Below are 26,736 nucleotides of genomic sequence, written 5' to 3' on the forward strand. Positions count from 1 at the left end.
TTTTTCTTAGTAGATTGTGAGATCCTCATTTTCATAATGTTTAACTTTATGTTTGTTGAGTCGTTACGTTTTTCTTGGCTTTTTTCTTGAGTTATGGAATTGATATTCCTTTTTGTGGTTACCTTATTATTTACCCCTATTTTTCTAAGTAAAAACCTAATGTATCCTTCTATATCGCCTTGTATCACTCTCCATCTGGCAGTTCAATGCCTTCTATATTTAGTCCCTCTTTTTGATTATTGTGATCGTTTATCTATTGATTTCCAGTTATGTGTTTTATTTTGTTTATTTGTTTATTTTTTAGAATTAATCTTACTTTGTTTTTGTGCTTTCCCTATTTGAGTTGCGTTGATATCAGGACGTTCTGTTTTGTGACCTTGTATTGTGCTGGTACCTGATATTATTGGTCATCAGGCCAAACGGTCTGCTTAAGCATTTCTTGCAGTCTTGGTTTAGTTTTTGCAAATTCTCTAAACTTATGTTTATCTGTAAATATCTTAATTTCTCCTTCATATTTCAGAGAGAGTTTTGCTGGATATATGATCCTTAGTTGGCAGTTTTTCTCCTTCAGTGCTCTGTATACGTCGTCCCATTCCCTTCTTGCTTGCATGGTTTCTGCTGAGTAAATCTGAACTTATTCTTATTGATTCTCCCTTGAAGGAAACCTTTCTTTTCTCCCTGGCTGCTTTTCAAATTTTCTGTTTGTCTTTGGTTTGGGCAAGTTTGATGATAATATGTCTTGGTGTTTTTCTTTTTGGATCAATCTTAAATGGGGTTCGATGAGCATCTTGGATAGATATCCTTTCGTCTTTCATGATGTCAGGGAAGTTTTGTGTCAGGAGTTCTTCAACTATTTTCTCTGTGTTTTCTGTCCCCCCTCCCTGTTCTGGGACTCCAATCACCCGCAAGTTATCCTTCTTGATAGAGTCCCACATGATTCTTAGGGTTTCTTCATTTTTTAAAATTCTTTTATCTGATTTTTTTTCAGCTATGTTGGAGTTGATTCCCTGGTCCTCCAGAAATCCCAGTCTACATTCTAATTGCTCGAGTCTGCTCCTCTGACTTTTCTATTGTGTTGTCTAATTCTGTAATTTTATTGTTAATCTTTTGGATTTCTACATGCTGTCTCTCTATGGATTTTTGCAACTTATTAATTTTTCCGCTATGTTCTTGAATAACCTTTTTGAGTTCTTCAACAGTTTTATCCGTGTGTTCCTTGGCTTTTTCTGCAGTTAGCCTAATTTCATTTGTGATATCTTTAAGCATTCTGTAAATTAGTTTTTTATGTTCTGTATCTGATAATTCCAGGATTGTATCTTCATTTGGGAAAGATTTTGATTCTTTTGTTTGGGGGGTTGGAGAAGCTGTCATGGTCTGTTTCTTTATGTGGTTTGATATGGACTGCTGTCTCCGAGCCATCACTGGGAAACTAGATTTTCCAGGTAATCAGCTAAAAAAAATGCAGTCAGATCCCTATCTGAATTCTTCGTCTGGCTCAGGATATTCGGATGTTAATGGAGCCGCCTGGGGAGGGTCGGGGAGGGATCAGAGAGCTAGGCGTGTAGCACCACAGAATATAGAGCTGATCCCCACATTCACGCTCCACCCCCGTCCGCCAGAATCCCGGCAGGACGGCTCCCCGGCTGGGACGCTACTCTCCCCGCTCCAAGATCAGTCACTTCCTCCCGGGGATTTCTCCGTCCAGTGCGCCGCATGCTCGCGCGAACTGGGTGGGCGTGGCCCTCACGAACAGCTGGGCCCGCCCCCGGGGTCTATTCAGGGGCATGCGCTCACACCCCGCCGGCTCTCGCCAAGATCCCAGCGGGCCGGCTCCCCGGCTGGGACGCTGCTGTCCCCGCTCCAAGACCCGTCACTTCCTCCCGGGGATTTCTCCCTCCGGTGCGCCTCACCGCTCGTGCGAACTGAGTGGGCGTTGCCCTCACGAACATCTGGGCGCCCCCCCGGGGTCGCTTTAGGGAAATATAGCTGATCCCCACGCTCGCGTCTCGCCCGCTTCCCACCAAAGTCCCGGCGGGACGGCTCCCCGGCTGGGATGCTGCTCTCCCCGCTCCAAGATCAGTCACTGCCTCCTGGGTGCTTCTCCCGCCGGCTGCGCTGCTACGCCGCCTGCGCCAACCAGCTAGACTCCCTCCCGGGATGGGTTGGGGGGAGTAGGGCTGGGCCCCTTGTCTGTGCCATCTGCCCCCCTGGGCTCTGCCCCAGCCCGGGCTCCGAAGGTCACCTGCCTGGTACACCGGCTCTTAGTTCTGAAAACGATCGCTGTCTGCCCGTATTTGTTCGTTCTCTGTCTCTAAGTCTGTGTTTGTTGTTCAGAGTTCGTAGATTGTTATGTATGTGATCGATTCACTTGTTTTTCCGAGTCTTTGTTGCAAGAGGGATCCGCGGTAGCGTCCACCTAGTCCGCCATCTTGGCCCCGCCTCTGTTCATTTCTTCTTATGTCTGGTATGATAGAAACAGCAGATTTAAGTCATGATTTGGATCTTGGGCAAGTTAATTTAACCCCTTTTTATTTCAGCTTCTCATTCATACAATTTGTTTACTATTGCCTATGCCAGTGGGCTGTTATGATGATAACTTGGGAATACTATTGAAAAAAATCTATTTATGCATGTCATAAATTAATTCATAACTAATGTAAGTGCTGTGCTAAATGCTTGAGACACTGCTGTGGACAAGCCACAGGTTCAGCCCTCAGAAACCTAGAGGAGAAAAAAAAGTGAGTGACAGAGTGCTATGAGTGCTCTGAGCACGCACATTATGGATTTTTGTAACTAGAAGCTATCATCTTTATTATTATTCATTTCCAAGTTTTTTTTACTCTTTCTGAATTGTCAAGAAGAGCTAATGACATTTCTGCTACATAACTTCACTGTTTCAGTTGCAGAAAGTCAATGCAAACCATCCTCCATTTGGTAATTGATAATTGATAACAGTCCAGGGTTTGTACTGTTCCCACACCTCCTCCTCTTTCACATCCATAGCTTAAAAAAAAGTCTGTATTAGGAATACATGATGTCAACATTTCTGGTTTGATGTATATAATATATTATATATATACATATGTATGTTCTTTTATAATTCAGACACATATATGCTATTTCAAACATAATGTGTATTATATTCTGGTGGGCAAGAGGGAATAACTATTTATTTTATATAAAATGCACAAAGCATTGAAAACAAGCTTTCTTCATAATACTGGTACTGATTAGGTGTGCAGCAAGTTTTTATACAAGCCAATATTAACCTTGGGCCCATCCTTTGCATTCTGTAAAGAATATGAAGGCTAAAGAGACATTTTACATGTGAGTATGTAGGAGCACCAGTCTGGATTTTGTGTTTTAAAAATAACTGAATAGACCTTGCTTTCCCAAAGGATGGTGATTTGTTACTAGGCAACAGTTTTTATAACACCCAAGATGTATTAACTAAATATAATTGTGGATCAGCTTCCAGGTATTCTCTGATTTATGAAGTGAGAGAGAAAAACACGTCATTAACACTGCTGATTTTTATTAATCTTTTATTTGGGGGATGGGAGAAAAAAACTAGATGTGGAGACGTGAAAAGAGGAGAGAGTGGCATCGCTCATACAGATGTAGAAATCACTGGAGGAATATCAGCAGGTGCCGTACTAAGAACTTGCCCTTTTCTGCTCTCTGCTGCCCGCATTGGCCAAATTAAAATCTAGGTTTTAAAACATGATTTGTTTTGCCCTCCTCTCCTAACTTTCTTAAAAGTAACCTAATGAAGTAATAGCATAGAAGTGCTGAGCTGGGCTTTGCACATGCATGTGTGTGTGTCCATGTGCTTTAAAAACATTAACATAAGTGCTGTTCCTGAGGTTTTCAACAATTTCTGCTGACTACTTAGTCTGTCTAAACGCCTCCCTGTATCAGCAATTTTCTATTTGATTTAGAACATGTTCTAAATATTTTTCATTTTCTTCATCAAACATTGGAAACAGACAGATACAGAATGCTTAATACATTTCAAAGACCTTTGAGAAGACAGATGGGCTTTCCGTTCCTCTCAGGTACACGCTTAGCTACTGAAACAAAACTCATTGACCAAGTGGTCCCCCCAGCTAGTGGTTGCTATGTAAGATCGTCTAGGACATTCAGTGATGGTATTTGCTAATTAAAAAGCATTTTCTCTGACAGACTGAAATCTTTATTAGAGATAGCTGATATGGGTTGCCTGAGATGAATGCATCACTGGTTTTGATGCTTTTCGAAAGAATAATGTATTCATTCACTAAATAAAAGGAATTAAGGGAATGATTCTGGCCATCCAAGGAAGTTACTTTAGCTTGACAGGCAGTTCTGTGAAAGCATTTTGCCTGTATGTTTTCAAGAAATAAAGATCACCATTTAATTCACCTATCTCAGAGTCTTGAGTCTTCCCATATTTGAGCTACTCTATGGTATAAATATTTACATATGAGGTGCATAAAAATTAAGTATTTCAGTGCTTATTGTGTAAGAGGAAGGAGCCCTGGTGGCTCAGTGGCTAAGAGCTTGGCTGGCTGCTAACCCAGAGGTCAGCGGTTTGAACCTACCAACCGCTCCACAGGAGAAAGATGTGGCTGTCTGCTTCATTAAGGATTACAGCCTTGGAAACCCTGTAGGGCAGCTCTACTCTGTCCTACAGACTCTTTATGAGTCAGAAGCCCCTTGACTAGATTGCAACTGGTTTGTTTTTTTGGTTATTATGTAAGAAGCCCTGTCTAGAATCACAGATTGTGTGTGCTTTAATATTCATTAAGTTTCTACAAACATTAATTCTCAAAACAAAGAGCCTAAGTAATTTGCCAAACATATTATGTTGTGGATATTTGACTCATTGATACATCTTTGACTTCAATTCCAATATTGTTTGCAATGTAAGCCTTACTTTAATGAATCATTTAATGGAAAGTAATCGAATATTTCTTAATTTATCATATTGCTATTGTCTTGTACATTTGTTGCTTTTCAGTGAAGGTAATTTCCAATAAATATTTAGTGTATTTTACATTAGAGTTTATATAATACATATGGATAATGCATGTTTTCATCTTTCTTTTTGCTTTTGTACGTGGAGGTATATTTATATGCGTAGGATTTATAGTATTAATTCTAAAATACTGCATATTCTCAGACTTGTGGCTGCAGCAATTGAGGGGGGCTACAGTAGTAAGTTTAAAAATTAAAAGAAAATAGAGATCATGACATTTTCAATAAGGATATTTTGTTTTATATTTTAATATGCTTTATATAAATTATATATGTAAATTTGTATATAAATATAATTTTAATGTTGGCTTGAAAACATGATTTGATAGCAGGTTATGAGTAAAATTGGTATTTTTTAAATAGCTAAAATTACTTGAAGATTGTCAAAATAAAGGAAATTTATATTATTGAATGCTACTCATTTAAACTAATGTATTTTTAATAACTGTATTCCAATCTCCAGCCAGAAACATTTGTTTCTAAATTCAAGATAACTCTGCTAATGTATCTCACTTTTGGTATCACAGTATTGTATTTTTGTTTATGAAAACTAAATACTTGACTAAATGAAGAAGCTTGTACTCTTGCAAAATGATGAGTTTTTAACCTGTTTTAGTGTATTTAGCAAGAGGCATCAGAAGCACAAGTTTTTTAGAATTTCTTAGTTTTTCTTTTTAACTAATATTGTTGTTCCACACAGTTCCTGTAGAACCAGGGATATGATGATAAAATTATGTTAATCAAGTGAGGGAAAAATACATTATTGAGAAAGACAGGCGTATTTAAATTTGGAAAGGATAATGTAACCAAATAAATTGGACCGTTGGGGAGATACAGGGATCTAGTTCTGTATGTATCTGTACAAATAAAAACCTGATATTTATCAGTAATAAATATCCCAAATACAGGGAGAGAAACAGGGGAAGAAGGGTAGGTGTCTCAATGGCTATGGACATGGGAAGGCAAGATTCAAGCAGGTTTATGTAAATGAACAGATTATAAATAAAAGCATACAAATTTTCAGCATGCCTCCAGAGTACTCAGTACCTAGAGACGATTGCCTTAAAGCAGAGCTATATGTGACTTTTTAAATTGGAAATTAAAGGATTTGTTCTAAAGTAGCTCTTTTTGATGATACACCATCTTTGTGATTTTTAATTTTAATAAGCCAATCATTCAATTATTATTTCCATTATGGAAGGAAAAAAAGGAATTGATATTCAACATAGATAATTCCATTGTCATTATTACTCAGGTGTGCAATCTGTTCTCTTTCAAATAAGCAATTATGTTGACCAAGCATACTTACATTTTCAGTTGTATAAACACATGAATCATATGCTGGGGCATCACGGCCTCACAGCTCAGCTCTCCAGTTTCCACAGGCAATATGATTTTGTAGTGGTGGATATAAGGCCTCCTTTAACAAAGACACTATTTAACATTGACATGAATTGCTTTTATGTAGCCAAAAACGAGTAATTTTTTACACAACATGAATATAAAATGCGAAAATGTGGAAAATACATCCAAAAAAGAGTTGAAAAGAACTTAATTTTTCAGAGTTTAGGAGTTTAATAACATACAGTCTCTTTTATTTTGACGAAAGAGTTTTAACCTTTGATTAAAAAATTATAACGTACTCCATTTATTAAAATACTTGAAGTCTCTATGCTGTCTCCAAGAGGTCAGCAGTTCGAATCCACCATATGCTCCTTGGAAACTCTATGGACCTGTTCTAGTCTGTCCTATAAGGTCACTATAAGTTGGAATTGACTCGATGGCAGTGGGTTTGCTTTGGGTTTTTGGTATGCTCTCTCAAAATACTTTGTTTTGAAGAACAAAAAGTCCAGATGAGGCAAATGGGATGTTAGTACAGTATTGGGAGATACTAACCACTTTTAAAATCCTGTCTTTCAGGAAAGAACGGTGACGATTAGAAGACAAACTGTAGGAGGATTTGGATTAAGCATAAAGGTAGCCTCTCTTTCAGTATGTGATTATGAAGGTCATGCTGCACTTTGTGTACTGTATGTTTGCTGATTAATGACTAGACAAGAATGGCTATATCAAACTCCTTAATATTTGGTCTGGGATGTAAATTAGAAAGTTTCTCACAGATTCTTGCCAACTCTTACCATATGATTTAAGGATTAAAAAAAAAAAAAGAAAAGTATTTGGGGCTTTTATCTTACCAGGAATTGCATACAGCTCACTGATTTTCTTCACATGGCTTCATCTGAAGTATTGAATTTGGTGTTGTATTGTGCATATCTTCTCTAATCAACCAGTGCCGGAAACGTTCACCTGCCAGTGGGTGAAGGGAGAACAAGTTTTAGACAGAAAAGAAATGGTAGTAAGTAAAGCATTAGTGCTCTATTCCTTTTTCTTTTGTTTAATTTTCATTTTTATTTAAGAAATCAGTAAAATTTCATGTAACAATGCAAGCATATAGGATAAGCTAAAATCTTAGCATTTCATTTATTTTAATGACTATATTCATTTCCATCCATTAATACATCTTAAAAACCCATCCACCCAGTGCTGTCTTAAGTGGCTCTTATTCCTATATATTGTTGACTATTAAAGTTGTACAACATCTGCAACTTATCATCCTGGAAACAAAAGAGACGTTTAAAGAGAATGGAAATTATTAGATACAAATGCAAGAGTTCAGCAAATAAGTTGAACTCTTTACAAACCTACATCTATGCATAGGTCAATAAAATTGAACTTTACCTTGATGCTTGGGTTAGGTATTTTACTTTTTAGGGTAAAAATCAATTATACATCTTAGCTGTGTATTTTATGAAATTTTAACATGGCCCAAGTTGTGTATACATGATGGAACTCTAAATTCTTGTGTTAGTTCTAGCTGCCTTTATGAAATGACTCAGAAAAGAGATCAATGCTTAGTAGCCTTGCATTGTCACAGATAAGAATATTACCCTATGGAAACTATAGTTTTAAAATGTATTTTGTGGTTTCACTTTATCTTTTTATTGACTATAACTAGAGAGGCATGCAGAAGAGGGAATGCTATTATTCAATTTAAAAAAAAAATTTGTTTTTGCGGCTGGTTGTTTCTTTGTTTTGTTTTTGGCCAGGGTATTTATTGAGGTTGCGAAGAATGTAAAGGAACCACTGGAAAGTCCATGAACAGAGAACACAAAATAGTATAAGTAAAATCCAATAGTGAGAATTGACTTCATTTAAGAAAAGCATTTTTATGTACCCTGGCACTTACCTGGAAAACCCTGGTGGCTTAGTGGTTAAGTGCTACAGCTGCTACCCAAAGGGTCAGCAGTTCGAACCTGCCAGGTGCTCCTTGGAAACTCCATGGGGCAGTTCTACTCCGTCCTATAGGGTTGCTATGAGTCAGAGTCGACTCAATGGCACTGGGTTTGGTTGGTTTTTGGCATTTACATATTTTTGGTGGTGGAACTATATTATTTTTGTGCCAGCAGGAAATACCCTTTATGCTTTTGCTATTTGCATTTATAATTGAAACCCAATAATATCATTTTTGTTTATTTGCTCATTTTGATTGAAATACTGCAGAATTAAACCTAAACCATTTCTAAAGCATCAAGAATCTCAGCGAATGAATATTTTCAGCTTATTTCCATTATTTCAATCCAAAATAGGCTCTTCTACACATACCAAAGTAATTTTGTGAATTAAAAATGTTTGTATTCAACGAAAATGTTAGCCAAAAAGTAATGTTTGTACTGTGATTGGTTCATACAACAGGCAGTTTGACCAAAAAAAAAAAAAAAAGACAATAGTACCTATTTGTCCCAGTTTCTTTTCTTTTAGGGCTTTTCATCTTGACTTTCTCAGTACTCACCTCTGAGCCTTGATTTCTGTCTTTCATTCTCTTTATGTGTTTTAGATAGTGTTATTATTTTAATTTTAATTTTGGTGAAAAATGCACTATCAAATCCCACTCTCCAGGCGGAGCCAAGATGGCAGAATAGACAGACGCTTTGGTGGAGCCCTCTTTACAACAAAGACCCAAAAAAACAAGTGGAACGAGTATATTTGTGACAAGCTGGGAGCCCTGAGCATCAAAGGCAAACTTAGACAACGAACTGAGGGGCAGGGGAAGGAAGAGACCCTTCAGAAGTGGAGAGGAGGTACCGTACCTGAGTCGCGGGGAGCCCTCAGGCACCATTCCCAGATTGGCGGTGGTGGCGGCAGCAGCGGGCTGGTCCTAGCGTTGAGCCGCAGTTTCCTCAGGGAGAAGCAGCCAAACACACAGCCCACTCACACCTCCAGAACCTGAGGAAAACGGTGCTCTTGGCAAAAGCTAAGTACTTGCCTATATCTTACCATGTCCCCCCCGCCCACTCCCAAGCCAGCTTCAGTGGCTGAATCCCTAGGCCTGAGATAGACCCTGGTGAGCACCTGGAGCCATCCTCCCAGCCTTGGGGAAGGAAAAAATTTGCAACTGGGAGGAAAAGATAATTTGCTAGCTCCGTTAACTGGGGGAGCTCATGACAGAAGCGGCTCCTGTCCAGGCATAAATCATCTGTGGACCTTGAGCACCTTTCCCTTCTGCATGGACTTGTGTGGGCCTATTTTGGGAGAATACGCCCTTTTTGGCAAACTCCAACCATTTCGGCGGTGCAGTGGAGAGGTGGGTGTATGACATTTGACATTGCTTTGCCTATTAAACAAGGTCCTCAGCTACCCACAACAGGGACCTAAAGACTGGTGGCTCCACATGGGTCGCCCAGACACCCGCGACAGGGGCCCAGGGATAACTGGTACCTCCCAGTCCTGGTGACAAAAACTTTGGGTGCCCACGGTCCCTCTGCAGAGCCCACCCACCAGCACACTCTAGGGGACAGAGATGCGTTTTCCTCAGAGACACTTGGGGGTTGGTCCTCAGCCCCCTGCATTGTTCAGAGCGTGACCCCCTGCAGCAAGCAGCTATCGGTATATATGCCAATCACCCCTGCCCCTTTAAGACTGTAGGACAGAATCTGTACTACACACTTGATATCAGCTACGTGGAAACCTGAGCTGAATTCATACAAGAAAACTGGATGGACTCTTAGACTGATATACCTGATAACAGCTCTAGCCAGCTGGGGACAGGACACCAGAGCTCCAAAGGCAAAAATAATCAAGCTAGCTCACTCAAGCAACGCATAGGGGTATACCAAAACAAAACAAAGGAAGCAGCTACGACACAGTAAGCAAGCATAAACTAATACAATAACTTGTAGATGGCTCAGAGACAACACTCAATATCAAGTCACATAAAGAAACAGGCCATGATCACCTCAACAGGCTCTCAAAACAAAGAATCCAGGGATCTTTTAGATGAAAGTGCATTCCTGGAATTACCAGATGCAGAATACAAAATTTAATATATAGAACCCTTCAAGATATCAGGAAGGAAATGAGACAATATGCAGAACAAGCCAAGGAACACAGAGATAAAGCAACTGAAAATCAGAAAGATTATTCAGGAACATAATGAAAAGTTTAATAAGATGGAAAAATCCATAGACAGAGAGCAATCAGAAATTCAGAATATTAACAATAAAATTACAGAATTAGATAACTCAATAGAAGGTCAGAGGAGCAGAATTGAGGAAGTAGAAGCTAGAATTTCTAAGCTTGAAGATAAATCACTTGGCACTAATATATTTGAAGAAAAATCAGATAAAAGAATTTAAAAAAATGAAGAAATCTTAAGAATCTTATGGGACTCTATCAAGAGAAATAACCTACAACTGACTGGAGTACCAGAACAGGGAGGGATAACAGAAAATACAGAGAAAATTGTTGAGGATTTGTTGGCAGAAAACTTCCCTAATATTGTGAAAGATGAGAAGATATCTATCCAAGATGCTCATTGAACTCCATATAAGGTAGATCTTAAAAGTCACCAAGACATAATATAATCAAGCTTGCCAAAACCAAAGATAAAGAGAGAATTATAAGAGCAGTGAGGGATAAAAGAAAAGTCACCTACAAAGGAGAGCCAATAAGAATAAGCTCGGACTACTCGGCAGAAACCATGCAGGCAAGAAGGCAATGGGATGACATTTAAAAAGTTGCAGTAAAAAAATTGCTGGCCAAGAATCATATATCCATCAAAAATGTCTCTTAAATATGAATGTGAAATTAAGACATTTCCAGATAAACACAAGTTGAAGGAATTCGTAAACACCAAGCCAAAACTACAAGAAATACTAAAGGGAGTTCTTTCATTAGAAAATCAATAATATCAGGTATCAACTCAAGACTAGAACACTGGGCAGAGCAACCAGAAGTCAAGCCAGACAGAGAAATCCAAAAAAAAAAAAAAAAGCAAGATTTAAAAAAAAAAAAAAGCCCAACAAAGGGTAACTGCAATGTTACTACAAAAGAACTATAAAAGAAGACAACATTAAAATAATAAAGAAAAAAAAAGAAATGTAATCATACACCTTCCATATGGAGAGGAAGATACGGCGATACAAAGAAATACAAGTTAGTTATAAATTTAGAAAAATAGGGGTAAATAATAAGGTAACCACAAAGTAGACACTATCCTACTCATCAAAATAAAATACAAGGGGAAAATACCGACTCAGCAGAAACAAAATCAACAACAACAAATATAAGGAAAGGACAATATACCAAGAAAATCTACTCAGCACATAAAATCAAGTGGGAAAAAGAAGCTGTCAACACACACACACAAAAAAAACATCAAAATGATACCACTAAATTCATACTTATCCATAATTACCCTGAATGTAAATGGACTAAAATGCACCAATAAAGAGACACAGAGTGGCAGAATGAAAAAAACAAGATCCGTCTATATGCTGCCTATAAGAGACACACCTTAGACTTAGAGACACAAACAAACTAAAACTCAAAGGATGGAAAAAAATATATCAAGCAAACAACAATCAAATAAGAGCAGGAGTAGCAAAATTAATTTCTGACAAAATAGACTTTAAAGATAAGGAAGGACACTGTATAATGATTAAAGGGACAATACACTAAGAAGATATAACCATATTAAATATTTATGCACCCAGTGACAGGGCTGCAAGGTACATAAAACAAACTCTATCAGCATTGAAAAGTGAGATAGACAGCTCCACAATAATAGTAGGAGACTTTACCAACCACTTCCAGTGAAGGACAGGACACCCAGAAAAGAGTTCAATAAAGACACGGAAGATCTAAATGCCACAATCAACCAACTTGACCTCGTAGACATATAAAGAACACTCCACCCAACAGCAACCAAGTATACTTTCTTTTCTAGTGCACATGGAACACTCTCTAGAATAGACCACGTATTAGGTCATAAAGCAAGCCTGAGCAGAATCCAAAACACTGAAATATTACAAAGCATCTTCTCTGACCATAAGGCCATAAAAGTGGAAATCAATAGCAGGAAAAGCAGGGAAAAGAAATCAAACACTTGGAAACTGAACAATACCCTGCTCCAAAAAGACTGGATTATAGAAGACATTAAGAGTGGAATAAAGAAATTCATAGAATCCGATGAGCATGAAAACGCTTCCTATCAGAACCTTTGGGACACAGCAAAAGTGGTCCTCAGAGCCAATTTATATCAATAAATGCACACATCCAAAAACAAGTAAGGGCCAAAATCAAAGAACTATCCCTACAACTTGAACAAATAGAATGAGAAGAACAAAAGAAACCCACAGGCACCAGAAGAAAACAAATAATAAAAAATAGAGCTGAACTAAATGAAATAGAAAACAGAAAAACAACTGAAAGAATTAACAAGACCAAAAGCTGGTTTTTTGAAAAAATCAACAAAATTGATGTACCATTGGCCAAACTGACAAAAGAAAAATAGGAGAGGAGGCAAATAACCCAAATAAGAAAAGAGACGGGCGACATTACAACAGACCCAACTGAAATTAAAAGAATCATATGAGATTACTATGAAAAACTATACTCAAACTAATTTGAAAACCTAGAAGAAATGGATGAATTCCTAGAAACACACTACCTACCTAAACTAACACAAACAGAGGTAGAACAACTAAATAGACCCATAACAAAATAAGAGATTGAAAGGGTAATCAAAAAACTCCCAACAAAAAAAAGCCCTGGTCTGGACGGCTTCACTGCAGAGTTCTATCAACCTTTCAGAGAAGAGTTAACACCATTACTACTAAAGGTATTTCAGAGCATAGAAAAGGATGGAATACTACCAAACTCATTCTATGAAGCCACCATATCCCTGATACCCAAACCAGGTAAAGACACCACAAAAAAATAAAATTATAGACCTATATCCTTTATGAATATAGATGCAAAAATCCTCAACAAAATTCTAGCCAATAGAATTCAACAACATATCAAAAAAAATAATTCACCATCACCAAGTGGGATTCACACCAGGTATGCAGGGATGGTTCAACATTAGAAAAACAATTAATGTAATCCACCACATAAAAAAAAACAAAGACAAGAATCACATGATTTTATCAATTGATGCAGAAAAGGCATTTGACAAAGTTCAACACCCATTCATGATAACAATTCTCAGCAAAATAGGAATAGAAGGAAAATTTCTCAACATAATAAGGGGCATTTATACAAAGCCAACAGCCAACATCACCCTAAATGGAGAGAGCCTGAAAACATTCCCCTTGAGATCAGGAACCAGACAAGGATGCCCTTTATCACCACTCTTATTCAACATTGTGCTGGAAGTCCTAGCCAGAGCAATTAGGCTAGATAAAGAAATAAAGGGCATCCAGATTGGCAAGGAGGAAGTCAAAGTATCTGTATTTGCAGATGACATGATCTTATACACAGAAAACCCTAAGGAATCCTCCAGAAAACTACTGAAACTAATAGAAGAGTTCAGCAGAGTATCGGGATACAAAATAAAGATTCAAAAATCAGAATATCGAAGAGGAAATCACCAAATCAATGTCATTTACAGCAGCCCCCAAGAAAATAAAATACTTAAGAGTAAATCTTACCAGAGATGTAAAAGACATACACAAAGAAAACTACACCACACTCCTGCAAGAAACCAAAAGAGACTTACAAAAGTGGAAGAACATACCTTGCTCATGGATAGGAAGATTTAACATTATAAACAGGTATATTCTACCAAAAGCGATCTATACATTTAATGCAATTCTGATCCAAATCCCAATGACATTCTTTAATGAGATAGAGAAACAAATCACCAATTTCATATGGAAGGGAAAGAGGCCCCAGATAAATAAGGCATTACTGAAAAAGAAGAACAAAGTGGGAGGCCTTAGTTTACCTGATTTTAGAACCTATTGTATCGCCACAGTAGTCAAAACAGCCTGGTACTGGTACAACAACAGATACATGGACCAATGGAACAGAATTGAGAATCCGGACATAAATCCATCCACTAATGAGCAGTTGATACTTGACAAAGGCCCCAAAACAGTTAAATGGGGAAACGACAGTGTTTTAAACAAATGGTGTGGCATAACTGGATATCCATCTGCAAAAAAATGAGACAAGACCCATACCTCACTCCAGGCACAAAAACGAACTCAAGATGGATCAAACACCAAAATATAACATCTAAAACAATAAAGATCATGGAATTAAAAATAGGGACAATGTTAGGAGCCCTAATACATGCCATAAACAGTATAGAAAACATTATAAAGAATGTAGAAGAAAAACTAGATAACTGGTAGCTCCTAAACATCAAACACTTATGCTCATCCAAAGACTTCACAAAAAGAGTAAAAAGACTGTCTGCAGACGGGGAAAAAGTTTTTAGCTATGACATTTCTGATCAGTGCCTGATCTCTAAAATCTATGATACTGCAAAAACTCAACTGCAAAAAGACAAATAACCCAATTAAAAAATGGGCAACAGATACCAATAGACACTTCGCTAAAGAAGACATTCAGGTAGCTAACAGATATATGAGGAAATGTTCCGATCATTAGCCGTTAGAGAAATGTGGATCAAAGCTACAGTGAGATTTCATCTCACTCCAACAAAAAAAAAATGAGATTTCATCTCACTTCAACAAGGCTGGCATTAATCCAAAAAACACAAAATAATAAATGTTGGAGAGGCTGTGGAGAGTTTGGAACAGTTACACACTGCTGATGGGAATGTCAAATGGTTCAACCACTTTGGAAATCGATTCAGCTCTTCCTTAAAAAGAAAGAAATAGAACTACCATATGATCAAGCAGTCCCACTCCTTGAAATATGTCCTAGAGGAATAAGAGCCTTTACACGAACAGATATATGCACAGTCATGTTTATTGCAGCACTGTTTACAATAGCAAAAAGATGGAAGCAACCAAGGTGCCCCTCAACGGATGAATGGATAAATAAATTATGGTATATTCACACAATGGAATACTACGCATCGATAAAGAACAGTGAGGAATCTGTGCAACATTTCATAACATGGAAGAACCTGGAAGGCATTATGCTGAGTGAAATTAGTCAGTTGCAAAAGGACAAATATTGTATAAGACCACTATTATAAGAACTTGAGAAATAGTTTAAACTGAGAAGAAAACATTATTTTGTGGTTACGAGAGGGGGGACGGAGGGAGGGTGGGAGACGGGTATTCACTAATTAGATAGTAGATAAGAACTACTTAAGGTGAAGGGAAAGACAGCACACAATACAGGGGAGGTCAGCACAATTGGACTAAAGCAAAAGCAAAGAAGTTTCCTGAATAAACTGTGCTTCGAAGGCCAGCGTAGCAGGGGCAGGGGTCTGGGGACTGTGGTTTCAGGGGACATCTAAGTCAATTGGCATAATAAAATCGATTAACAAAACATTCTGCATCCCACTTTGAAGAGTGGCATCTGGGGTCTTAAACGCTAGCAAGCAGCCATCTAAGATGCATCAATTGGTCTCAGCCCACCTGGATGAAAGGAAAATGAAGAACACCGAGGACACAAGGTGATTATTAGCCCAAGAGACAGAAAGGGCCACATGAACCAGAGACTACATCATCCTGAGACCAGAAGAACTAGATGGTTCCCGGGTACAACCGTTGACTGCTCTGACAGGGAACACAACATAGAAGCCCTGAGGGTGCAGGAGAGCAGAGGGATGCAGACCCCAAATTCTCGTAAGACCGGACTTAATGGTCTAACTGAGACTGGAAGGACCGTGGTGGTCATGGCCCCCAGACCTTCTGTTGGCCCAGGACAGGAACCATTCCCGAAGCCAACTCTTCAGACATGGATTGGACTGGACAATGGGTTGGAGAGGGATGTTGGTGAGGAGTGAGCTTCTTGGATCAGGTGGACACTTGAGGCTATGCTGGGTGGACACTTGAGGCTATGCTGGCATCTCCTGCCTGGAGGGGAGATGAGAGGGTGGAGGGGTTAGAAGCTGGTGAATGGACACGAAAAGAGAGAGTGGAGGGAGAGAACAGGCTGTCTCATTAGGGGGAGAGTATTTTGGAGTGTGTAGCAAGGTGTATATGGGTTTTTGTGTGAGAGACTGAGCTGATTTGTAAACTTGCACTTAAAGCACAATAAAAATTATTTTTTAAACAATCCCACTCTCATTTCCATTTCTAGACATAATGATCACTGAAGTTCGTTGCATTCTTCACGTTGTTTCAACATTCTCATTATTTCTGTTTTGGTTGTTTCACTTCCATTTACTTAGCCTCCTGCCCTCCAACCTGCTTTAAAATAAAAGCCCTTTGGTCTTATTTAGATTTTTTATTTTCCTAGTTATGTAGTACTGAAGGGTGACTCTTTACTCTTTGGGCTAAACTGTTACTTTAAGATGACTTGAGGAGATAGTTTGAATTCAAAATTTAAAGACAACTCAGGACCATTGTCTTGGGGACTCCTCCGACCTCTGGCCTGGGTTCTTTAAGAATGTGAAGTTCTGTGTCTTATTTTTCTCCCTTTCTATCAGGATTTCTTTATTATGTTCCTGATCAGAACATTCAGTAGTAGTATCCAGGCACAATCTAGTTCTTCTGGTCCTGAGGTAGAGGATGCAGTGGTTCATGAATACAATTAGTCCTGGTGTCCAGTTCCTTCTCCGATTCTTGGGTTCCCTTGTTTCTTTTTTGTTCCAGATGAGTAAAGACTGATAGTTGTATCTTAGATGGCTGCGGGTAAACTTTTAAGACCCAAACACTACACACTATACTGGGAGTAGAACATAAACTTTAAGAACGGTATTGTGCCAATTGACTGGTCCCATGAAACCACGGCCCTAAGTCCCTAAACCAAGAGAACTAATCTCCTCAGGTGATTTTTTATGTCTAATTAAGATCATCATCTGTCGTGACCCCCTCTTTTTTGTTGGTTGTTAACCATGCACAACCAAACATTTGTCCATTCATCCCTTTTCCCTGTGTACAGCTTATCGGTTTAAGCTACATTGGTCATGCTGTGCAAACTTCACCCATATTCAGTACCACCTTTCCCATCTATATAAACAAAATGTGACTACTACCTAAGGAGTACTTCTCCCTCTCCCCCACCCCTGTCCCTGGTAACCACTAATGAATATTAATTTCTTTATATTTAGTTATTCATGTAATTTCATAAAAGTGAGAACATACTATATATCGTCGTTGTTGTTGTGAGGTGCCGTCGAATTGGTTCTGACTCATAGCGACCCTATGCACAACAGAATGAAACACTGCCCGGTCTTGAGCCATCCTCACAATCATTATGCTTGAGCTTATTGTTGCAGCCACTATGTCAGTCCACCTCGTTGAGGGTCCTCCTCTTTTCCGCTGACCCTGTACTCTGCCAAGCATGATGTCCTTCTCCAGGGACTGATCCCTCTGACAACATGTCCAAAGTATGTAAGATGCAGTCTCGCCATCCTTGCTTCTAGGGAGCATTCTGGCTGTACTTCCTCCAAGACAGATTTGTTCGTTCTTTTGGCAGTCCATGGTATATATTCAATATTCTTCACCAACACCACAATTCAAAGGCTTCAATTCTTCTTCGGTCTTCCTTATTCATTGTCCAGTTTTCACATGCGTGTGATGCGATTGAAAATACCATGGCGTGGGTCAGGCGCACCTCAGTCTTCAAAGTGACATCTTTGCTCTTCAACACTTTAAAGAGGTCCTTTGTGGCAGATTTACCCAATGCAATGCGTCTTTTGATTTCTTGACTGCTGCTGCTTCCATGGCTGTTGATTGTGGAGCCAAGTAAAATGAAATCCTTGACAATTTCAATCTTTTTTCCATTTATCATGATGTTGCTCATTGGTCCAGTTGTGAGGATTTTTGTTTTCTTTATGTTGAGGTGCAATGCATACTGAAGGCTGTGGTCTTTGATCTTCATTAGTAAGCACTTCAAGTCCTCTTCACTTTCAGCAAGCAGGGTTGTGTCATCTGCATAACACAGGTTGTTAATGAATCTTCCTCCAATCCTGATGCTCTGTGCTTCTTCATATAGTCAAGCTTCTTGGATTATTTGCTCAGCATACAGATTGAATAGGTGTGGTGGAGGCATAAAACCCTGACGCACACCTTTTCTGACTTTAAACCAATCAGAATCCCCGTTCTGTCCGAACAACGGCCTCTTGATCTATGTAAAGGTTCCTCATGAGCACAATTAAGTGTTCTGGAATTCCCATTCTTCGCAGTGTTATTCATAGTTTGTTATGATCCACACAGTTGAATGCCTTTGCATAGTCAATAAAACACAAGTAAACATCCTTCTGTTATTCTCTGTTTTCAGCCAGGATCCATCTGACATCAGCAATGATATCCCTGGTTCCACATCCTCTTCTGAAACCGGTCTGAATTTCTGGCAGTTCCCTGTTGATATACTGTTGCAGCCGTTTTTGAATGATCTCAGCAAAATTTTGCTTGTGTGTGATATTAATGATATTGTTCTATAATTTCCACATTCGGTTGGATCACCTTTCTTGGGAATAGGCATAAATATGGATCTCTTCCAATCAGTTGGCCAGGAAGCTGTCTTCCATATTTCTTGGCATAGACAAGTGAGCACCTCCAGCACTGCATCCGTTTGTTGAAACATCTCAGTCGATATTCCATCAATTCCTGGAGCCTTGTTTTTCGCCAGTGCTTTCAGAGCAGCTTGGACTTCTTCCTTCAGTACCATTGGTTCCTGATCATATGCCACCTCTTGAAATGTTTGAACATCGACTAATTCTTTTTGGTATAATGACTGTGTGTATTCCTTCCAGCTTCTTTTGATATATATATATATACATATATATATATATATATATACCTAAAACCAAACCCATTGCCGCCGAGTTGATTCCAACTCATAGCGACCCTATAGGACAGAGTAGAACTGGCGCATAGAGTTCCCAAGAAGCACCTGGTGGATTCGAACTGCCGACCTTTTGGTTAGCAGCTGTAGCTCTTAACCTTTATGCTACCAGGGTTTCCATATGTATATATATTTGGGGTTTTTTTTGGACGCCTACTGGAATCACCTTGTATTTTTTTTTATGTTTTGATATTTTCTGCTGTGTTCAGGATGTTCAGTAGTTATTTTCTTTATTTATTGACTGTAGATTTGTTTGTTTCATTCTGCTTCTTTGTTTTATTTGTTTATGTCTGAACACGTAGACTGGGCATTCTTTGTTGTTCGCTCATCTGTGGACATGATATTGCTCACCACCTTGTCCAATCAGCGGGCCAGTCACTCTGCTATGGTGCCTCAGGGCATGTCCAGCCGAAGAGGAGGGCCTGGGATGGGTTGTTTGTGGCATGTACTGGAGCCAACAGGGTGGGGCCAGGGGTCAATCCAGGGCAGGTTCTAGCAGACTGTGCCTGTGCTGCTCAGGGGTGCAATGTTCAGTGCATGGAGTTAATAGGCTCGGGGAGGGGAGGTTGTGATGTGTGGAGCTAAGTGGGTGTGGGAAAGAAGAGAAAGAAAGCCAAAAAAAAAAAAAAAAAGTGCTGAGGGAGCCTGCTGTTGGAATAACCCAGACCAGGGGAGGCTGTGTGCTAGTGGCTTTCTAGCCAGGAAATGAAGCACAGCGCATCAAGAAGGGACAGATACGGCACACATAGCTAGATTGGTGGGAGAAAAGAAAGGAAGGAAGAAAGGAAAAGAGAGATAAGAAACTAGATTAAGAAAAAGAAAGGCACATGCAGCTAAGTGGTTGGGAGAAAGGAATAGAAGGAATGTAGTGAGAGACAAGAAACCAACAAACAAACAAAAAAAGAAAGAAAGGGGAAAAAAAAAGATTCCAGCTGGTTGGGAGGAAGAAAAGGGAGGTAGAGACAAGAAACCAAGAAAAAAGAAGAAAAGAAGAAAAAAAAATGCCCCAAAGGAGCCTACTAGAAGCAGATTCCCAGCCAAGTAGCACTGCACAGCTCATCAAGAAGGAGCAGAGACGGCACATGGCACCAGGTGTTCAGGAGAAGGGTAAGGAAGGAAGGTAGAGTGAGACAAGAAAACATGAAAAAAAAAAGAAAGAATGTAAAGGGGAAAAAAATGCCCCAAGGGAGTTCACCGGAATTGGATCCCCAGCTGAGCTGCACTGCCCAGCCCTTCAAGAAGGAGCAGAGGTGGCACACAGTGACAGGTATTCAGGGGACAGGAAAAGAGGGAAAGTGGAGACAGACAAGAAACTGAGAAATGAAGAAAAATAAAAAGGAAAAGAAAAAAAAAATGCTCCCAAGGATCCCATGGCATGGTGGCTCTCTGTTCTCTGTCAGTTTCTTATTCCATTTGGTGCTTGGTTGAGTCCTTTATGTCTTCATTTGATGCTTAGGATTCCAGGATTAACATTTGCTGCTGTTTTACTTAGTTTTTCTGGTCTTTGCTGTGGAGGGATGGCGTGGTGCTTCTGTCTATAGTGCCGTGTTGGCTCCGCCCTTTATATATTTGTGATTGACTTATTTCACTCAACCTAATGTCCTCCAGGTTCATCCATGTTGTGTGATATTTTGAGAATTCACATTTCTTTATTGCTAAGTAGTATTCCACTATATGTATGTATGGCATTTTATTCGTGCATTCATCTGTTTATGGGCACTTAGATTGTTTCCATCTTTTTTGCTATCATGCTGTGATGAACATAGGTATGCATATGTCTGTTTATATCACTTCTATTAATGTCCTAAGATATATACACAGGAGTGGAATTGCTGGGTTGTATGGCGGATCTACCTCTAGTTTTTTCAAGATCTGCCAGTTTTCCACAATGGCTGTATCATTTTGCATTCCCATCAGTAATGTATGAGGATTCCAAATTCTACAAATAGTATAATTATGAAATTTATTTTAAATAGCAATGTTATTTTAAAAATCGCTTTTCCCCTTGACCTGTAGTACTAAAATTGGATAAACTACTGTTTTTGTCTATTAACATTTTTTTTAGATCTGAGAATTTAAATAAAAAAAATCATTCCAGGCTAAGAGAACAATTACTATTTTAATGTTGAACCATTTACTTACTATCAGGAGCAATCTGAGTAGGCAGTATAACTATGCCTAAAATAGGTAAACATATTTTATCCTTATTTGCTTCAGTTAAGTCATTACTGATGGCACACCCTGGAGGTTTTGTAGTGAGAATTATTTATTAAAACCTTCTGTCTCCACTGAAGATGACAGAAAGAAGGTAGAATTTTAGACAATTTAAAGAGGCATTTGTTGGTTAAGACTCCCGCAGGTGCTCTGGAATCCCACTTCCTCAGAATACATGGTGCTGTTGTGTCAGTTTTACCTCCCAAAACCACTTTTTAAAATTTGGCTGAAGGATAACAAAATGTTCTTTTTGGACAAAAAAAAAAAAAAAATATTCTAATACATGGTTAGAAGCCAGCCCACCTGCCCCTGACAAATCTTGACTCTTGGGATTTTTCTGTTACTGGTACCTTAGTGAGCTCCATGGTTCCTCAGCTTTCCCACATTACAGCCGATGCTTCAGAAGTTGGTAGGCAGTATAACAGAGAAATCTGTCATACAGGTTTTACTTGAATGTTTTATTTAGTAACACCCATCACCACACACCTAATAGTTATTGGTTGCTGGTGACATGATGCCCATGAAGCTCTCAGTGTTCAGAAAGCTGTGATGCCACCTGCCTGTACAACACTGCTCTCTCCAAAATCTGCCTCCAGCCAGAGACACCCCAGCTGGTATTTATGGTAGTGGTGAAATAAAAGTCAGCCTTTATCTCCTTTTATTTTTGCTAGATTATTAAAAAGGCAATGTTGAAACTTCTGGGACAAAATTATGCAGCTGGTTTAGAGGTTGAGGCAGTTATTTGTCTCTATAGTTTAGTTCTAGAACTTTTACATTTTCCACTGAAAGGCAAACGCCAGACAAGATGTACAACACGTAGAAAAGGGCTCCCATCTCAAAATTTCCTAAAATCCCAAAGAAGGGGAAAAAAATCCAGTTGAAGAAATGAAAAAAATATTGTATTATATTTAAATTTTAAGCTTATGATTTAAGTAAATTTTAATCTATTTTCTTTTTAAAATTTTTTCTACTTTCTTTTCAATTATTGCTTTGTTTTTTCATCTTAAAAAATTAGTTTGCATTTGTCCTAGTTATCTAGTGATGCTATAACAGAAATATCACAAGCGATGGCTTTAAGGAACAAGAATTTATTTTCTAAGAGTTTAGGAGACCGGAAGTTTGAATTCAGGGCTCCAGCCAGCTTTCTTTTCAGCTTCTATTCCTGGGTTCCTTGATGATCATGTGGCCTGTATCTTCCCCTCTGCTTGTTTGTTTACTTGGTTGCTTAATGTACTGTTTTATAGCTCAAAAGACATTGATTTATGACATATCTACATAACACTGCTTCATTAACCTAAGAAACAAAACCAATTGCCAAATGGGACTGTAAGTGAGGTATAGAGGTTAGGATTTATGATGCAAATTTTGGGGGGACACTATTTCATCCATAACAGTATTATTAGGGATTTCTTACAAAATCTGACTCTCCTTTGAAAGTGATTATTATTATTTTATACCATGTACAAAGATGCTACACATTCAGTTTTGAACTTAGCCATGCAAAATGAGTTTTGGAAATAATTACACTACAATTTCATGTAAGAATCAGTGGCTTATCTTAATATACAAATTTATCCTCTAGTTTTCAAAAATACCATCGATTTAAAACAGCAGTTTTTTTTAACCATGAAAAAGCAGATACCAAAATTACTTGTACAGTAATAAAAACCGAACCCAGTGCCATCGAGTCTAATATTAATTGTAAATTAGAAAACACACATACACACACAAAGAATAAACTGCCCCTGAGCTACCATGAAAGATGTGCCAGCTCTGACCAGGATGAAGTGGCTCTCCTGCCAAGACAGGGCTCCCCGCACAGAATGAGCTTCTGTTCTTGTCTTAGGTTTAGGTTAATTGTCTCCAGGCCCTACCAATAAAGCCTTCTTTTGACCTTTAGAGAGTGTGCCTTTCTTGTCCATGTTAAAGTTATACTTTCACCGCAGTTTACACATCTAGTGGGATTAAACGAGTAACTGAACTCTAATGTAATGAGACCAAGTTTGTAGGCACAGATATACCTGTTAAACTAGGACGCCTGTGGTCGTTTTTTTTTTTCTTTTTTTTAATAGTTTTTATTGTGCTTTAAGTGAAAGTTTACAAATCAACTCAGTCTCGTGCACAAAAACCCATGTACAGCTTGCTACACACTCCCAATTACTCTCCCCCAATGAGCTTTTTTAATGAGACAGCCCGCTTTCTCCCTCCACTCTCTCTTTTCGTGTTCATTTCGGCAGTTTTTAACCTCCTCCACCCTTTCATCTCCCCTCCAGGCAGGAGACGCCAACATAATCTGAAGTGTCCACCTGATCCAGGAAGCTCACTTCTCTCCAGCATCCATTTCCAACTCATTGTCCAGTCCAATCCATGTCTGAAGAATTGGCTTTGGGAGTGGTTCCTATCCTGGGGCAACAGAAGGTCTGGGGGCCATGACCACCAGGGTCCTTCTAATCTCAGTCAGACCATTAAGTCTGGTCTTATGAGAATTTGGGGTCTGCATCCCACTGCTCTCCTGCTCCCTAAGGGGTTCTCTATTGTGTTCCCTGTCAAGGCAGTCTTTGGTTGTAGCTGGGCACCATCTAGTTCTTCTGGTCTCAGGCTGATGTAGTCTCTGGTTCATGTGGTGCTTTCTGTCTCTTGGGCTCATAATCACATTGTGTCCTTGGTGCTCTTCATTCTCCTTTGATCCAGGTGGGTTGAGACCAATTGATGCATCTTAGATGGCTGCTTGCTAGCGTTTAAGACCCCAGATGCCACTCTTCAAAGTGGGATGCAGAATGTTTTCTTAATAGATATTATTATGCCAATTGACTTAGATGTACCCTGAAACCATGGTCCCCAGACCCCTGCCCCTGCTGCACTGGCCTTCGAAGCATTCAGTTTATTCATGAAACTTCTTTGCTTTTGCTTTAGTCCAATTGTGCTGACCTCCCCTGTATTGTGTGCTGTCTTTCCCTTCACCTTAAGTAGTTCTTCTCTACAATCTAATTAGTGAATGCTCCTCTCCCACCCTCCCTCCCTCCCTGCTCTCGTAACCACAAAAGAACGTTGTCTTCTCAGTTTAAACTATTTCTCAAGTTCTTATAATAGTGGTCTTATACAATATTTGTCCTTTTGCAACTGACTAATTTCACTCAGCATAATGCCTTCCAGGTTCTTCCATGTTATGAAATGTTGCACAGATTCCTCACTGTTCTTTATCGATGCGTAGTATTCCATTGTGTGAATATACCATAATTTATTTATCCATTCATCCGTTGAGGGGCACCTTGGTTGCTTCCATCTTTTTGCTGTTTTAAACAGTGCTGCAATAAACATGGGAGTGCATATATCTGTTCGTGTAAAGGCTCTTATTTCTCTAGGGTATATTCCAAGGAGTGGGACTGCTGGATTGTATGGTAGTTCTATTTCTAGCTTTTTAAGGAAGTGCCAAATCGATTTCCAAAGTGGTTGTACCATTTGACATTCCCATCAGCAGTGTTTAAGTGTTCCAAACTCTCCACAGCCTCTCCAACATTTATTATTTTGTTTTTTGATTAATGCCAGCCTTTTTGGAGTGAGATGAAATCTCATTGTAGTTTTGATCTGCATTTCTCTAATGGCTAATGATTGTGAACATTTCCTCATATATCTGTTAGCTACCTGAATGTCTTCTTTAGTGAATTGTCTATTCGTATCTGTTGCCCATTTTTTAATTGGGTTAACTGTCTTTTTGCAGTTGAGTTTTTGCAGTTTCATGTAGATTTTAGAGATCAGGCACTGATCAGAAATGTCATAGCTAAAAACTTTTTCCCAGTCTGTAGGTAGTCTTTTTACTGTTTTGGTAAAGTCTTTGGATGAGCATAAGTGTTTGATTTTTGGGAGCTCCCAGTTATCTAGTTTTTCTTCGACATTCTTTGTAACATTTTCTATACTGTTTATGCAATGTATTAGGGCTCCTATCATCGTCCCTATTTTTTCTTCCATGATCTTTATCGTTTTAGATTTTATATTTAGGTCTTTGATCCATTTTGAGTTAGTTTTTTTGCATGGAATGAGGTATGGGTCTTGTTTCATTTTTTTTTTAATTAACTTTTATTGAGCTTCAAGTGAACGTTTAAAAATCAAGTCAGACTGTCACATACAAGTTTATATAAACCTTACTCCGTACCCCCACTTGCTCTCACCCTAATGAGTCAGCCCTTCCAGTCTCTCCTTTCGTGACAATTTTGCCAGCTTCCAACTCACTCTATCCTCCCATCCCCCCTCCAGACAGGAGATGCCAACACAGTCTCAAGTGTCCACCTGATATAATTAGCTCACTCTTCATCAGCATCTCTCTCCTACCCACTGTCCAGTCCCTTTCATGTCTGATGAGTTGTCTTCGGGAATGGTTCCTGTCCTGTGCCAAAAGAAGGTTTGGGGACCAAGACCGCCGGGATTCCTCTAGTCTCAGTCTTTTTATGAGAATTTGGGGTCTGCATCCCACTGATCTCCTGCTCCCTCAGGGGTTGGTTCTCTGTTGTGCTCCCTGTCAGGGCAGTCATCGATTGTGGCCGGGCACCAACTAGTTCTTCTGGTCTCAGGATGATGTAGGTCTCTGGTTCATGTGGCCCTTTCTGTCTCTTGGGCTCTTAGTTATCATGTGACCTTGGTGTTCTTCATTCTCCTTTGCTCCAGGTGGGTTGAGACCAATTGCTGCATCTTAGATGGCCGCTTGTTAGCATTTAAGACCCCAGACACCACATTTCACAGTGGGATGCAGAATGTTTTCATAATAGAATTATTTTGCCAATTGACTTAGAAGTGTCCTTAAACCATGGTCCCCAACCCCCCGCCATTGCTCTGCTGACCTTTGAAGCCTTCAGTTTATCCCAGAAACTTCTTTGCTTTTGGTCCAGTCCAGTTGAGCTGACCTTCCATGTATTATTGTCCATCCCTTCACCTAAAGCAGTTCTTATCTACTAATTAATCAGTAAAAAACCCTCTCCCACCCTCCCTCCCTCCCCACCTCATAACCACAAAAGTAGGTGTTCTTCTCAGTTTATACTATTTCTCAAGATCTAATAATAGTGGTCTTGTACAATATTTGTCCTTTTGCCTCTGACTAATTTTGCACAGCATAATGCCTTCCATGTTCCTCCATGTTATGAAATGTTTCACAGATTCGTCACTGTTCTTTATCGATGCGTAGTATTCCATTGTGTGAATATACCACAATTTATTTAACCATTCATCTGT

At 39.1% G+C, this 26,736-nt stretch overlaps 1 protein-coding gene across 1 annotated transcript in view; it reads left to right on the plus strand.

The window, feature by feature from the left end:
- SNTG1 (syntrophin gamma 1) overlaps positions 1-26,736 on the plus strand; it is a 1,301,402-nt gene that overhangs the window by 838,113 nt on the left and 436,553 nt on the right. Inside the window, exon 5 of the mRNA XM_049854568.1 lies at positions 6,940-6,996. Within this exon, the coding sequence (XP_049710525.1) occupies positions 6,940-6,996 (57 nt within the window). The remainder of the gene's footprint in view (positions 1-6,939; positions 6,997-26,736) is intronic.

The sequence above is a fragment of the Elephas maximus genome, chromosome 15, assembly GCF_024166365.1.
Source record: "Elephas maximus indicus isolate mEleMax1 chromosome 15, mEleMax1 primary haplotype, whole genome shotgun sequence".
NCBI classification, from domain to species: Eukaryota; Metazoa; Chordata; class Mammalia; order Proboscidea; family Elephantidae; genus Elephas; species Elephas maximus.